General features: G+C 53.0%; 6 protein-coding genes across 6 annotated transcripts; 1 reads left to right on the forward strand and 5 right to left on the reverse strand.

Moving 5' to 3' along the window:
- Positions 1-54: 54 nt before the first annotated feature.
- Positions 55-629, forward strand: J7T55_014474 (histidine acid phosphatase; the record flags this gene model as incomplete). The annotated part of the gene is made up of 2 exons (XM_053142473.1): positions 55-168; positions 237-629. The coding sequence occupies 2 exons, from the start codon at positions 55-57 to the stop codon at positions 627-629; spliced, it is 507 nt and encodes a 168-aa protein (XP_052994661.1).
- A 461-nt stretch (positions 630-1,090) lies between these two features.
- On the reverse strand, positions 1,091-1,426 carry J7T55_014475 (cytochrome P450 monooxygenase; the record flags this gene model as incomplete). Its single annotated transcript, XM_053142474.1, has 1 exon — positions 1,091-1,426. One exon carries the CDS (start codon positions 1,424-1,426, stop codon positions 1,091-1,093), a length of 336 nt encoding a protein of 111 aa, XP_052994662.1.
- Positions 1,427-3,467: 2,041 nt separating this feature from the next.
- J7T55_014476 (carboxypeptidase y inhibitor) lies at positions 3,468-4,494 on the reverse strand (the record flags this gene model as incomplete). Its single annotated transcript, XM_053142475.1, has 4 exons — positions 3,468-3,505; positions 3,680-4,207; positions 4,269-4,297; positions 4,352-4,494. 4 exons carry the CDS (start codon positions 4,492-4,494, stop codon positions 3,468-3,470), a joined length of 738 nt encoding a protein of 245 aa, XP_052994663.1.
- Positions 4,495-5,120: 626 nt separating this feature from the next.
- On the reverse strand, positions 5,121-6,047 carry J7T55_014477 (uncharacterized protein; the record flags this gene model as incomplete). The annotated part of the gene is made up of 1 exon (XM_053142476.1): positions 5,121-6,047. The coding sequence occupies one exon, from the start codon at positions 6,045-6,047 to the stop codon at positions 5,121-5,123; it is 927 nt and encodes a 308-aa protein (XP_052994664.1).
- A 1,037-nt stretch (positions 6,048-7,084) lies between these two features.
- J7T55_014478 (uncharacterized protein) lies at positions 7,085-8,554 on the reverse strand (the record flags this gene model as incomplete). Its single annotated transcript, XM_053142477.1, has 3 exons — positions 7,085-7,428; positions 7,498-7,749; positions 7,807-8,554. The coding sequence occupies 3 exons, from the start codon at positions 8,552-8,554 to the stop codon at positions 7,085-7,087; spliced, it is 1,344 nt and encodes a 447-aa protein (XP_052994665.1).
- A 3,025-nt stretch (positions 8,555-11,579) lies between these two features.
- On the reverse strand, positions 11,580-12,597 carry J7T55_014479 (cytochrome b-c1 complex subunit rieske; the record flags this gene model as incomplete). Its single annotated transcript, XM_053142478.1, has 4 exons — positions 11,580-11,761; positions 11,871-12,021; positions 12,088-12,176; positions 12,333-12,597. The coding sequence occupies 4 exons, from the start codon at positions 12,595-12,597 to the stop codon at positions 11,580-11,582; spliced, it is 687 nt and encodes a 228-aa protein (XP_052994666.1).
- Between the last annotated feature and the right edge of the window lie 328 nt (positions 12,598-12,925).

Below are 12,925 nucleotides of genomic sequence, written 5' to 3' on the forward strand. Positions count from 1 at the left end.
GCACATTCAATTCCATCCTTTTACATCTCAAATATTTCACAGTCAACTTCCACGATGGCGACCGATAAAACGAAACCCTACTTCCCACTGTCCGTCGCACAAGACGGCTGGACAACAGAAGAAGAAGCAACAGCGACTTGTTTCTGCGGTGCCGTCCAGCTAGCATTCGTAAGTCTGACGCCCAAAGCATTGAACATGTCTCAGCCCTTGCAACGAACCGTCTAACACTGCAACAGCCAACCCAAGGTCCCGGTCTCGTCAACACGTTCGTGTGCAACTGTGCGGACTGCCGCAAAGTCACAGCGTCCATGTTCGCATCCAATTTCACCGTCGACGACAAATACCTGAAGCACCTTCGTGGCCAGGACAACCTCAGCAGCTGGGGCCAGGCCAAGACGGTCGCGTCGGGCAACAAGATGACCAACTATTTCTGCTCGACGTGCGGCACCCTTATGTACCGTGTGTCTTCCGGCGCGCCCGGGACGAGCATCCTGCGCATCGGCACCGTCGATGACTTCAACCTGCACGAGACCAAGCTGAAGCCCCAGAAAGAGTTCTTTATCGAGAGCCGGGTGGCCTGGCTGTCGGGAGTTGAGGGGGCGAAGCAGGTGGAGGGGTTTAAGCCGTGATGACGGGGTGCGACCAAATTTGGGGATCGGGGGAGGCACCAAATCTGCGAGGCATTGAGAATTGGAGTTATGCCAGTGTTATATATCATGAATCAAATTTGATTATTTAATACTACTTCTAGCCAGGCTTCAATATTTTCTCCGGCAGGACATACATATCACTTGAAAGCCGAGGGACACATGGTCGGGATTTCTATAAGGATTTTGTTCAATGACACCAGGATGTGGAAGCTTCAGAGAGTACTGCAGCCAACAATATGGCAGGGAATGTGTCCAGATATTCTAGCCAGGATCGGTGGGAGTAGGGACGGGTGCAGCTAATAGCTGTCCTCGAACGGCCGTATTTCGATGCGTTCCCTAACAGCATACTAGAGCAAGTGCAAGATATTTACAATACTATAAATCCTTGACCTTTTCTAGAAGGAACCGGTCAAGAGGTCGTCCTGGACGACTTCATAAAATCACTCAATAGCATCCCTGGCTTCCTTCGGGGTTTCCTTGTTCTGCCTCTCCTGCAGTCTCTGCTGGATGAACGGCCTCATGAGCTGTCGGGCTACCTTGACGTGCTGGCGCACCTTTCGGCAATCCGGAATGAACCAATGGGCAAGGGGCTGCAAGACCCTCGGCCACCGGGTGATCACCCTTGCGGCCACCACAGAGTCGGTGGTGTAGTTGACCGCGATTCGAAGCCATTGTGGATTGCGGCACAGATCTTGGCCCACGAACACCCGAGAGGAAACCTGCGCCACGATCTGAGGTATGAGGTGGAGGAGAAATATTTCCTGCCATTCTGCCATGGAATTAGTCGAGCTGAAACAAGAATTCTTCTTTGGCTTACCCGTGTTATTTTCCAGCACTCCTTCCAAGGCTGTTTTTTCATCTGATACTGGCTGGACAAGGAGATCTTTGATGTCTTTCAGTCAGGCTTCTAGTAACACGCGCAATGCACAAGCACTTACCTAAAGCGCGCGTGATACCAACTAGTGCGAAGTGGGAAAGGACTCTTCTCTCTATAACCCACGCTGAGTAGGATTCGAACCCCGGAATGTGAGCCATAAAAGACTGCCTGATGTCAGTAATGTCTTCCTCTGTGAATTTCAGTCAAATCTCTTATACCTTTTCAAGCCATTTACCAAAGCTCAGACTTTTATGATTTTTAACGTCGTCTACGTATTTGGGATCTATCACAATAGCCTCTCCAAAATTGCAAATCATTCGGAAAGCCCTGCTTTCCAGGATGACCACTTCAAATTTTCGAGCATTTTGTACATTGGTGTTCAAGCACAATGTTGTCACTGTGGTGGAGTCTTGAAAAAGAGGGAGACTACCCGTGACAATATGAGATCTAACTTCCGTGCACAAATAGCGTCCTTTCCTATAGCTGAATATTGCGCAATGCTGAATAGTAGCATCTTCGAAACGTGATGCGGCGATAGCGGACATTTGAATCGGTGATGCTCGGTGGTAGGGGGCTACAGCTTATTGATAAATACGGGGATGGCACACAAAGTTTGACACGAACTATAATAAGTGGTCCCGGGCAGCGACAGGCATCGATTATACGTATAGAGAACCCTGGCTGCCCGCAACCCAATGTTCTGAAACTGTAAATTCGTGAGACAACGACGTGCGAGTACCGCCACTCCGCCTTATGCTTGTACTTGTCATTAGTTCTGCAGCTTAGCCAACAAGGCGTTGGACCAGCGGTCTTGTGACTGCTTAGGCTTTAAAGAACCTTTTTTGTGAAGGCTTGTCCTATATGACTACACTGGTTGATGTATTGGAGAATATACTGGCTAAAGCTATTAAAGCAAGACTCTGCAGGTGGTGGCGGTATTAGCTTGGTGGGAGATACAAAAGCCAGTATAATGACTAGGTAGGACTTTCATTTTGTAAAATTCTCTGGAAAGTACTACTGACTTAGTTAGTGTCTACAGCTGCAAAACAATACCTTAAGGCAGGCAAGATGGCCGAGCGGTCTAAGGCGCTAGACTCAAGGATTAGTCCTTCCCAAATAAAGGGAGCATTCTAGTATCGAAAGATTCATGGGTTCGAATCCCATTCTTGTCAACCTGCGCAGTTATGCTTTGTCTTTTTGTACTTTTCTCTGCACTATTACTAATATACTTTATACAAAGTACTATAATTTACCCCGTCTTATCGTATATTGCTAAATGATAGATATAGTACAAAGTGGTGTCAAGATATTTCTAACCTGTAAATGTGGCTGGTTCTTGGTATTTTTTCTTTGAAATTCTAACCTGACATCAGAAATAGTTGTAGGGGACAGCAATGACGCTGCGCTGGCAGAGATACGTCGCATTGGGTGGTGGTGACGCTCCGCAGGGATCGCTTCGCTCAGAAATACGTTGGGTTTGTTAGGGGTTGACAGAACAAGGTGCCATATCTGGCGCGTTGTTAAGTGGGCTTACACATCGGACATGGCACCTAAAATTCGCTCACAGCTCTTAATATAGTAAGTGCAACATAGCTCTCTGGTGAAGTAGCCTCGTCATTTGCAGGGGCCAAAGTGGACGTCGAATTGAGCCTCTGGTACCTATCTGAGTAATGTGCTCAGCGTAACCTCGGATACCTGTGGGACGCTTCGATAACCTACAAACTTGAGCGGTATAAGAGACAACCTTTTTGACTGGTCCGAGGGTTTACTGAAAACCATCCATGTTCAACCAAGTGAAATATTGCAGCAGCGATAGAATAACGTAGCATTTTCTTAGTTGGTACATTAAGTCCAAGTCGTAGTTTTAGTGACGTATACTCGCCGAGGCCGGCGGTGAGCGACTTGCCGACTCTAAGCAGATACAAGCACTGAAACCGTCATCACTGCTTCTTATTCTGAGAGTAAACGAAGTTTGCGGCTGCGAGAGTTAGCCGAACCATCCAAAAGAATTGGTACTGAACCTGGCATGTTGTGGTTTAAAAGTGTGGGAGAAAAAGGACCAAGAGAGCTAGGGATATATGCAAGGCGTCATAAGAACCCCCACCCCCCCCCCCCCCGAAAAAGGTGAAGAACATGTAGGAGTTGAACATACCCACTGGCACCAAACCATTCTCACGGGACCACTTGCGCACGCCAACCCGGTCACCGTCAAATTCGTAACCCCAATGCCGACGGTCCTCAGGTTTCTTCAAATGAAGCGGGTCAGTCGTCCCGTTGGCAGGCGCAAAGACGAATAACACATATCGGTGCTTTCCGGTCTTCTCTGGCGGGCCTGGCGGATAATAAGGCATGAGTTCCTTCAGATCTGACAATGACAGTGTAAGTGACGAGGAACAGGACGAGTCCTCGTCATCGGAGGTGGCAAGGCCTGTCGCGATCCAGTGGCACATCTCTGACCATTTCGGGTCTTCGCGCGAGGGGGCGTCTGGGTCGGTCAGCGTGACCGTGTATGTGATGTTGGCGACGGAGCTGCAGGGCCCGGCGGCGGATTTGGGACGGGTGAGGGTGATGGTCGGCTCGTCCTGTAGCTTCTTGGGTTTGATGGTGTTTCCGAGCTCAGCCTGTTTGCTTGAAGGCCATTCTGCACCGACGAGGAGAGACGGCAAGAAATCATCAATGACTTGAGCCAAGGAGGTCAGTGACATATTTGTTCGCTGTTACATGGTGCTGTCAGAACCCACCGCTGGGAATGATCTCAGCTTTCTTCAGCCTGAGAAGTTGTTAGCGTGATTAATATTGGACTCAAATCCCATAGATCACTTACTCTTCTTTCACTTGATACAAGTCCTCAGCAGATCCACCATTAAAATCAACCAGAACGTGCTGTGTCTCTTCTGTGGACACAGCAGTGGCACTGCCGAGAAGCTGCACCGCCGCCAGTGCCAGCAGTGACGTGATTTGCAACATCTTCGGTTGCTGTCAGCAGCAATTGGGCGGATGTGCAGGTTTGAAAGTGTTTGAAATTAGTAGTGAGTTTTGGTAGTATTCAGAAGAAGCTGTCTGCTACTTCAAGGTGAGGCAAAGGGAGTGGTGAGTTGTTGACCCCTCGCCGAGGTTTGTGATGTCATCTCCACGACACCTGCCGTACATGGGCTCGACCGTTACTTCAGCTTCCCAACTCAAACAAATTCTCCTCTCCTGCCCCTAGATCTGCAGTGCAACGCACTGACACAAACGCAGAGACCGCTCTGTCACAGAAGTTGCCTATTTCCGGATGTCAAGATCGACATCTCCCTCCCTGAGTACCAGTACATCAGAAACACCAAAACCCAACTAGTTCAGCGGACGACAGCAATCTTAGCCCAGGGGCTAATCCTTCAATGAAGCACCAGTATTTCAGCAAGAGCATGGGAACCAGTTTCCGTCGAAACCATCCCGCATCTCCAGCAATATCAAGGCGGAATGCTGCTCGCTGAAGAAGCAGATACATTCAAAGGCTGGGAGAAGCATTCCAAATCCAACGCGGTGAAATTGATCGCTTCACAAGACAGGTGAGTGCCAGGTAGATAGCTCCCCCGGGCCACCGAACGACCTCACCCAGTCGCCCACACTGGATTGGGCTTGCGGTACGCCTTGCTGTACATCTGAATCGTCTCCCGCAGGGCAGCTATCGTCTCCAAATGAGCCGCTTCACGCTCGCTAAGCGTGTTGATCTCATCGAACTGCTCGTCAACTTGCTCCTCCAGGAGCTCGTGCACCTTCTCTGCCGCCTCGAGCTCTTTCCTGGTGCGCTTGAGCTCTTTGGTTGCGAGGTTTGCCTCCTCAACGAGCTCGGCGTTCAGGTCGCGGAGCTTCTGGTTCTCCTCTTTAAGCTGCTGGTTTTGTAGCGTGAGGCTCTGGAATGCCTCTAGGAAGTCTCCGAGCGCTGCCTGGTCGATGATGGCTCCGTAACTGGGAGTTCCATATCTGGGAGGTGGGCTCTGTGGCGTGACGGAAACGTCATGGGCTGCAGTCTGACTCTTGCGTTGCTCCTGGGGGATGGTGGCCGTCTGCTCAGGATATGCGTTGAAGGGTCGGTCTCGAAGACCACTCGGGGCTTTGGTAGGTTGATATTCGGCTGGTGGGATCTTCCGATTGACGTTGAGTGCCGGCGGCTGGACCTGCAGGCGGATCGAAGTCTTGATGTTATTCTTCCACTGCGCGACGACGTCCTTGACTTTCTCTTTACTGTCGGTCGCCCGGGAGTGAAGAGGGCAGAACATGGCCTCGGCCAGAACTGTCAGCTCTCTGTTGTGGTCCTTGGCGATCACGCCGGCATCCTCCACGGAGATCGAGTTGAGCATGCGGTTGACCTTTTGGCTCCGCTCCTGGCTCACGACGTTCTCGCAACGCCTGTTCCTCTTCGTGAGGGTGGGACAAGACCACCTGCCGGTGATAGGATTCTCAACCTGGAGGACACAGGTGGCGTCCCACCCCTCTGGCTCCGTGGCGTACGCCAGGGTTGGGAAATATGGCTTCATGGCAAGAGATTCAAGGGAAGACGACTGTGGATCAGCAAAGATGATGGCGAGGCTGTCATGGCAAAAGATCACGAATTTCCTCGGTGAGCCGGCTGGGGTGGGGTGGCCTATAAGTGTTCCCAGACTCTACATTTCCATTTCAATTTTCGGCCTCACCGTCAGCGTTGTCGAAGTGGTTTCTGCTGGCTAAGGCAGCATCTGAGACTAACGCCTATTCCATGCACCATCATGAATGGCATAGACCTACACCGCCAATTCTATTGTTGTATATCAGGACGACACTCAGATGCTAAGTCCTGTTTGCAGGCATAATCCGACAGTTGAGATATCCTTTGTACTGCCTATGAGGATATTTTTAAGATCTAGTAGAAATGGTGCCTCGCAGTGTTTGTACTGCAGCACTCCTCACTCAGGCTCTGCGATTGTGGTCTGCTCTTCTGTGTGTACGATCGGGTCACGTGCTTATCACGAATGGCAGAGGGATCATGATTTGAATAGTCTATTAGAATAGTCTTCTTCTAATTGCTCTGTCGAAGCACTGATCAATTAATATTGAGTAGTTGCGTCGCGCGTAAACCACAAAGGATCCAAATATCAAAACAAGGCCAAGTAGGGCACAGCTACTTCAGAAACCGCGTTATGGTAGCATGCCTCTCGTATCAGTCAAAGACGTCTGTGTGGTGGCATTCGTCTCTGACGTCCCAAGGGGCAGGAGACAAAGGAAAGCGTCAACGTTACAGGGGCTATCACTTGTGCAGAACAGGGTGGCAATGTCTCACTGTCTGAAACCAAACAAACCAACGGGGCTTTGACAAAAGATGTGGAATATTGAAACAATGCAGGGTAGCTTGGAGCGTAAGAGTCATTTCCAAATTTCCTATCTGTCCGTCACGCCTCGCCAATCAACACCTTGAAGGCCCGTGTCCCAGCCAAGAATAACACCACAGCACAAGTCCAAGCTTCATCAGAAGTAGTGTACATAAAGAGAAAAATGGAAATACATCCACCCCCAAAAAAGACCTCCACCCATAAACTGCTTAGGCAGAAACACCCAGGGCAGAGTTGAAAGCATCGGCAGCAGCCTGGCCGGTCGCAGCCTGGGCGGCGGTGGACGCCTGGTCGCAGGTGCTGACGGTGTCGGCGGAGGCCTTGCACTTGGACTGCAGCTGGCCGCAGATGAAGTCGGAGATGACCTTGATGTTCAGGGCGCTGCCGTGGTTGAAGTCGGCCGAGTCGACCGGCGCGAAGGAGTTCTCCTTGCGCCCGTCGAGGCCGGCGGCGAACTCGACGGCAGGGTTGGAGCAGGAACCGAAGTCAAGGGCCGCGCGGGCGCGGAGCTTCCTCAGCTTCTTGGCGCTGGCGGCGGCGTTGCACGCGTCCTCTGTTTCATGATGGTCAGTGGACTGGACGGGTAGGATTGACATTCGGATCGGGCGAGAACATAACATACCTTGAGCACCGCAGTCGGAGACGCTGAAGTTGCCGGACCCAGAGTTGGCGGCGTTAGCGCAGGCGTTGTGCTGGACAGCGCAGCTACGCTGGACAGCGGCGCCCTGGTTCACAAATGTATCGCCGTTGACGGAGAAGGGACGCTTGGAATCACCGGAGTCGATGACAGCTGGGGCGGCTCCGCCGAGGGCGCCTGTGAAGGTCTGGACGTTGTTGCCCTGGGCCTGACGGCGGGCGCGGCGCTTCGTGCAGCCTTGAGATGGTTAGTACACTTCACTCCTCATGCTCGATCGGATTAGGAAAGACATACTGCTTGAAGCACCTGCATTGTTGGATGCCGCCACATTGGCCGTTGAGTTGGAGGAGGCAGCACCTGCGCCAGCAGAGACGCCAGCGACGGCGGTAGCGATCTCATCCTTGGTAACATCTGCGACGAGCAGGTTCTGAGAAATGATACATCCAACGGCATCGTTGGCATCGTCGCAGGTGTTGCCGGCGCCAGTGGTATCGCCCTTCTGTCCCGGCGCGAAAGTACCAGTCTGAATAGCCAGGGTGGGGTCGGCACCAATGGAAGCCAGCTGCTTCGCGACGTCCAGGGCGATCTGCTTGTTGCCCGAAGCCTCAGCAGAGGCAGGGTCCTGGTGCTGGGTGATGGCAGCGATCTCAGGGTTTGTCGCGGTCTCGTTGCAGAGGACAGATGCCAGACCGACAGAGCCGGTGTTTCGCTCGAGGGCACGGAACATGATGGCGTTGGCCTGACCATCAACGTCACCGGCTGCCTTGGCGTTGGTGAAAGCCTGGTCAGCAACAATCTGCTGCAGACAATCGAGATTGGCGACGTTGGGGGCTCCCTTAGCAGCCGCAGCGTTGCCGAGAAGGGAGAAGACAGCATCTTGGATCTTAAGAGGATTGTTCAGCTGTAGGTTGGTCTGAGTGACGCGGAGGATGGCCTCGTGGGAGTGCTCCTGAGGAACCTCGCGCTTGACCATGCGCGAATAGGGCAACTCGCGAGCAGCAGCAAGGCCCGCGAGGGCGACAATGGTAACTTGGTACTTCATCTTAGCGTCTAAGGCGAACTAAAAGAGAGTGTTTGAATAGAGAAAGGTCCGGCCTGTTGTATTATGAAAAGAGCGTCAAGCTGTAATGTTCGCAGAACTAAAGAGTGAAGCCTCAAGTGAGTGTGATAGTGAGATGAATAGGATGGGACGAAAGAATGCCAACCTTGAGACTTCTCGAAGGATATATAGGATGAGAAGGGATATGATCGTGCCCAGGTCTCTCGTCCCAAGTCACTAGACGCAGAACCTTGCCCGGCGTTGTGGCATCACGGGCCTGGATTCCACCTTAGCGACAAAGACCAGACGCCAATGACGAGTCCACATGTACCCCTTGGACGAATTCTCACCATCGTCGGCAAGACTGAGGCCCGGAATGAAACCATCACCAGAGGGGCCAGTATGGGGCCCCTGCAACATGGCTGCAAACAGGGGTAGTTCGGCTAGAGGGCTCGAAGATCTACCGCCAAGTCTGAGGAAGGTCGTCAAGGGCAGGGAATCCTCCGGAGACAGAGTTGCGGGAGCAAACTCTCAATAGAGTTTGAGATTTGACAAGGCAGCGTATACCTTGTCACCCTCAGCCCAGTTTGAAGCCAGGACATTCGATGCGAGCCGGATCCTCGAGAGCCTCATTGCATCATACCATTTCTCGTACAGAGTAATGCTCACAGCAAGAAAAGGCTTTGCTGTCCAGCTCTTCCAGAGCCTTAGAATGGAACGCCTCAATGTTCAAGGTTCACATCGACGAGAATTCCTGGAGAGAAAAAAACAAGGCCTGGCTCGTTTGTCTCGATGCCGTGGACGGCGGGCGAGATGGGGGCCATGCGACTGGTGGACGGACTGTCAGGGCTGGTCGCGTTCCTCGTCACGCATAGGCACAGGCCGGCAGTAAGCCTCGCCTCCATCGTGGCATTTCGCTCGGCCGTTCTCGTGGGGCAGACCGCTCGGCACACGAGGGCAGGTGCGCGCTACGTGGTGTTCGTCTGGTCCGGTTGAATTGGATGGGACACATGGAAAAATGCGCTGTCGTCCGAGGTCAAGACATCAGACGTAGATCGTGCACATGTTGTCTCACCTTGCCAAGGGTTGAAGAATGAGGTTAAGCGGCTGATTAACCGAGGCTTGGCGCAGCAAGGATACCCCAGAGAAGCCTCTTTGAGCCGCATGTCCCCTGATCAGCACCCAAATCACCCAAATCACCCAAATCACCCAAATCACCCATTTCAAAGCCACCTTGGCCGGCGCCTAATCCAACGCAGTGGCTACTTCGCAACGTTCGGAGTATTCTTCTGACAAGCCTTGCCTCGTGGTCCCTTGAACCCCCTCAAAGGTTGTGATCCACTTGACAGCGTCGGGTCTCACCCGGCGCCACCCATTGTACCTTTGTCATGACTAAGTCTTGCGAACCCATGAACACTGCGTTGAGATCGCCGGAACGCCCGTTTTGCAAATCATCAATGCATGCGTGACTTGAGCCCAGGGGTCCTGCAAAAGCAGATTGCGCAAGCAACATCGGACGGAAGGGGACTGCCAGGAAGCGGGAAGTACTGTCACGCTTGAAGGGGCATATTCGGACCACGAGAGTAAAGACAAGCTAAAGTAGACCGACACGGTAAAAATGGACTTCTAGAACCCGGAACCGTCCTAAGCTCACATCAGACCTCTTGGGCGTGATGTTGACTTGCTGCTTGGGAACTCAAATCCGACCCGAAGATCTCGCACTCCGGGTCTGTAACAAAGATCGCCTTTTGTGTCCTCTTATTAATCTCTAGATAAGCTTCTCAAGGCCCTCTAAGATCGCCTGGTTGAGGCCCAACCGTCATCGCTAAACACGCGTAAAAGGCCCCCATGACCGCATCAACGCCTCCCACCTGTCCCCCTTTTCTCCAAGTGCTAGTCGTGCTAGTCAAACTACACCCTGACTGTCTCGGCTCCGAGAATAAATATTGAAAATGACTACTTGACCTCGGCCACCCTGTGATGATCCGAGTTCATCTGAAGAGTAATTTTGGAGTCACTGAACCCCAGTAAGGCAATTGGGGTGCCAAACACCCGATAGCGAGGCCTGCCTGGGCCGGGTTTGTTGTGAGATATTCTCGTCAAGCATCGGCCAAGAGCCCGTAATTTGGATCGAGGGGGTAGCCAAACGTCACGAGAACCATAAATAATTGCAAATCAGCCAGCTGCAGCCAAGCATGAACATAGTTGCGGCAGCATCTGTCACTTCAGCCCTGTCAACCTGCCAGACCAAACCAAATGATCATGCGTGGCGTCCTGTCATGCGAGATGTCATCCCCAGAAGCGCGTATACATCCCCCCAGCAGGCGCCGCATGACCCAGCATGTCGGCGCTCAAACGACAAACAAGAGCGCCTTGGCCAGGCAAGTGGCTGGGAAATTTTCGGGACAGGTGGCTTCGGCCAGACTTGCCGGGTCGACGATCTTGCTTAGGGCACCAAGATACAAGGCACGAGGCTTGGCCTCCAAAAGCGAGGTCGCTGGTGGTCGCTGGTGGCCGCTGGTGGTCGGTGAGAAGCTTGGGTCGGGATCTGCGTTAAGGAGTAGCCGCCTGGCGAGGGAGAATAGTCGCCGGCACCTGTCTGAAACGGGGCCTACAAGAAGGCGTCAACGTAAGATCTAGCCCTGGACTGTCGCTTAGCCCAAAGTTTATTCAATTCCATATCGCTTCCAAGTGCTTGCCAAGATCGTGCGCCTTCTGTGATTATTGAATATTGGTAAGTTGGGCGGGTAATGGTCCGTTAGTGCACGCCATCACACATTCTGCTGCCCAGTGGCTAACATAGAAAAGGTCTTGTGGATTTTCACTGCTCAGATGCTTTTGTACAATGGCATTGCAGCGAGCCAGTCTAGAAAATGCCCGCCCTGTCATCTCTTCCCGTCTGTCTCTCCTCTGTCTGTTGCCGTCTATATGAGTGACGATGTCGCCCCCACGGACTAGTGGTAAGGAGTGGCGACGACCGTCACCGACCGTCTCGTCATACTCATACACCCAATCTAACCGAACCCGTTTAACCGATAATCAACTTGTCGTCTTCGGGGAAGTCGTATTCGGGGATCTCGAGGTTGAGAGGAGCAGGTCCCTTGCGTATACGGCCGGAGATATCGTAGTGGGAACCGTGGCAGGGGCAGAACCATCCACCGAAGTCACCAGCCTCGCCGATTGGCACACAACCCAGATGTGTGCAAACACCTATTGCCTGTCAGTCCCAAGTGATTCCCAATGTCCGTATGATGTCACCATTGCCAGCCTGAGCTGGGCTCGGCGGACGCGGTAGGAAGGGGTCGAGCACTCTGCTTACCCAGCATGACCAGCCACTCGGGCTTCTTCACACGGTCCTCGTCCTGCTGAGGATCCCGTAGCGACGAGACGTTGACCTTGTTTGCCTCGGCAATCTCGCCCTCGGTACGGTGTCGGATGAACACGGGCTTGCCTCGCCACTTGATGATGACCTGTATGGAGCTCCACGCATCAGACACTTGACCTCCCTATCTTGATACCGCGCTGGCTGTACTTACGTTCTTGCCCTCTGGGATTGCTGAAAGGTCGACCTCGACCTTGGCCATGGCCAAGACATCAGCTGAGGCGGACATGTTCTTCAGAAATTCTGCCCATCGCGTCTGTTAGCATCACGTCTCGTATCGCGCCGGAAACCCGCGCCGGACAAGCACCCAGTGCCCCGTATCTTCTGCTGTCCCAATTGACTTCCAATGTTGCCTCCATCCCTCTCTTTCTGCTCCGGAGGCTGCTCGTCTCGGCTCACCTTGGATTGTGGACTTGGCTCCTGCCGCGGTGACCGTGCCCAAGGCACCGACCATGAAGTACTGGTACATCAGGTTCTTGTTGGCGCCATTCTTGGCGGCGTAGTGGCTGAAGTCGGGGACCTTGGTGGTGGACTGGGAGCCGCGGAACGGGCTCTCGTAGGTGCTGTCGGACGGGCGGACGGCGGTCGTGGACAGGCATCGGACAGCGCTTCGTGGTGCTGCAGAGCGCGCAAGGGCGCGGGCGGCGGTTGTGAGGGGTGCCATGGCGACGATACGGAAAGGAAAGGGGTGGAGTGGGTTGGGATTGACGTCGACGACGATGAGCTCTTTTTGCGAAAGCTTGAAAGCCGGGCGACAGACAGCTAAGAAATTCGAGTGCCTGAGAAAACAGGCCTTGCCAATTGGAATCGGTTTGCTCCTGATTGGGCTGACGGCCGTAGCCAAGTGGGTCCACTCAATCATCCGGTAAGACCCGAAGTCAGCCAACCACCCCCCCCCTCCTCCTCCCTCACAAGTCTAGTTAGATGAGGGTTAGGTGCTATCAATTGACTCGTCGACTGTATCCTTATTGCATCTACACCGTAAATCTACT

This window comes from Diaporthe amygdali (genome assembly GCF_026229845.1).
Source record: "Diaporthe amygdali strain CAA958 chromosome Unknown NODE_11_length_1138210_cov_64_948100, whole genome shotgun sequence".
NCBI lineage: Eukaryota > Fungi > Ascomycota > Sordariomycetes > Diaporthales > Diaporthaceae > Diaporthe > Diaporthe amygdali.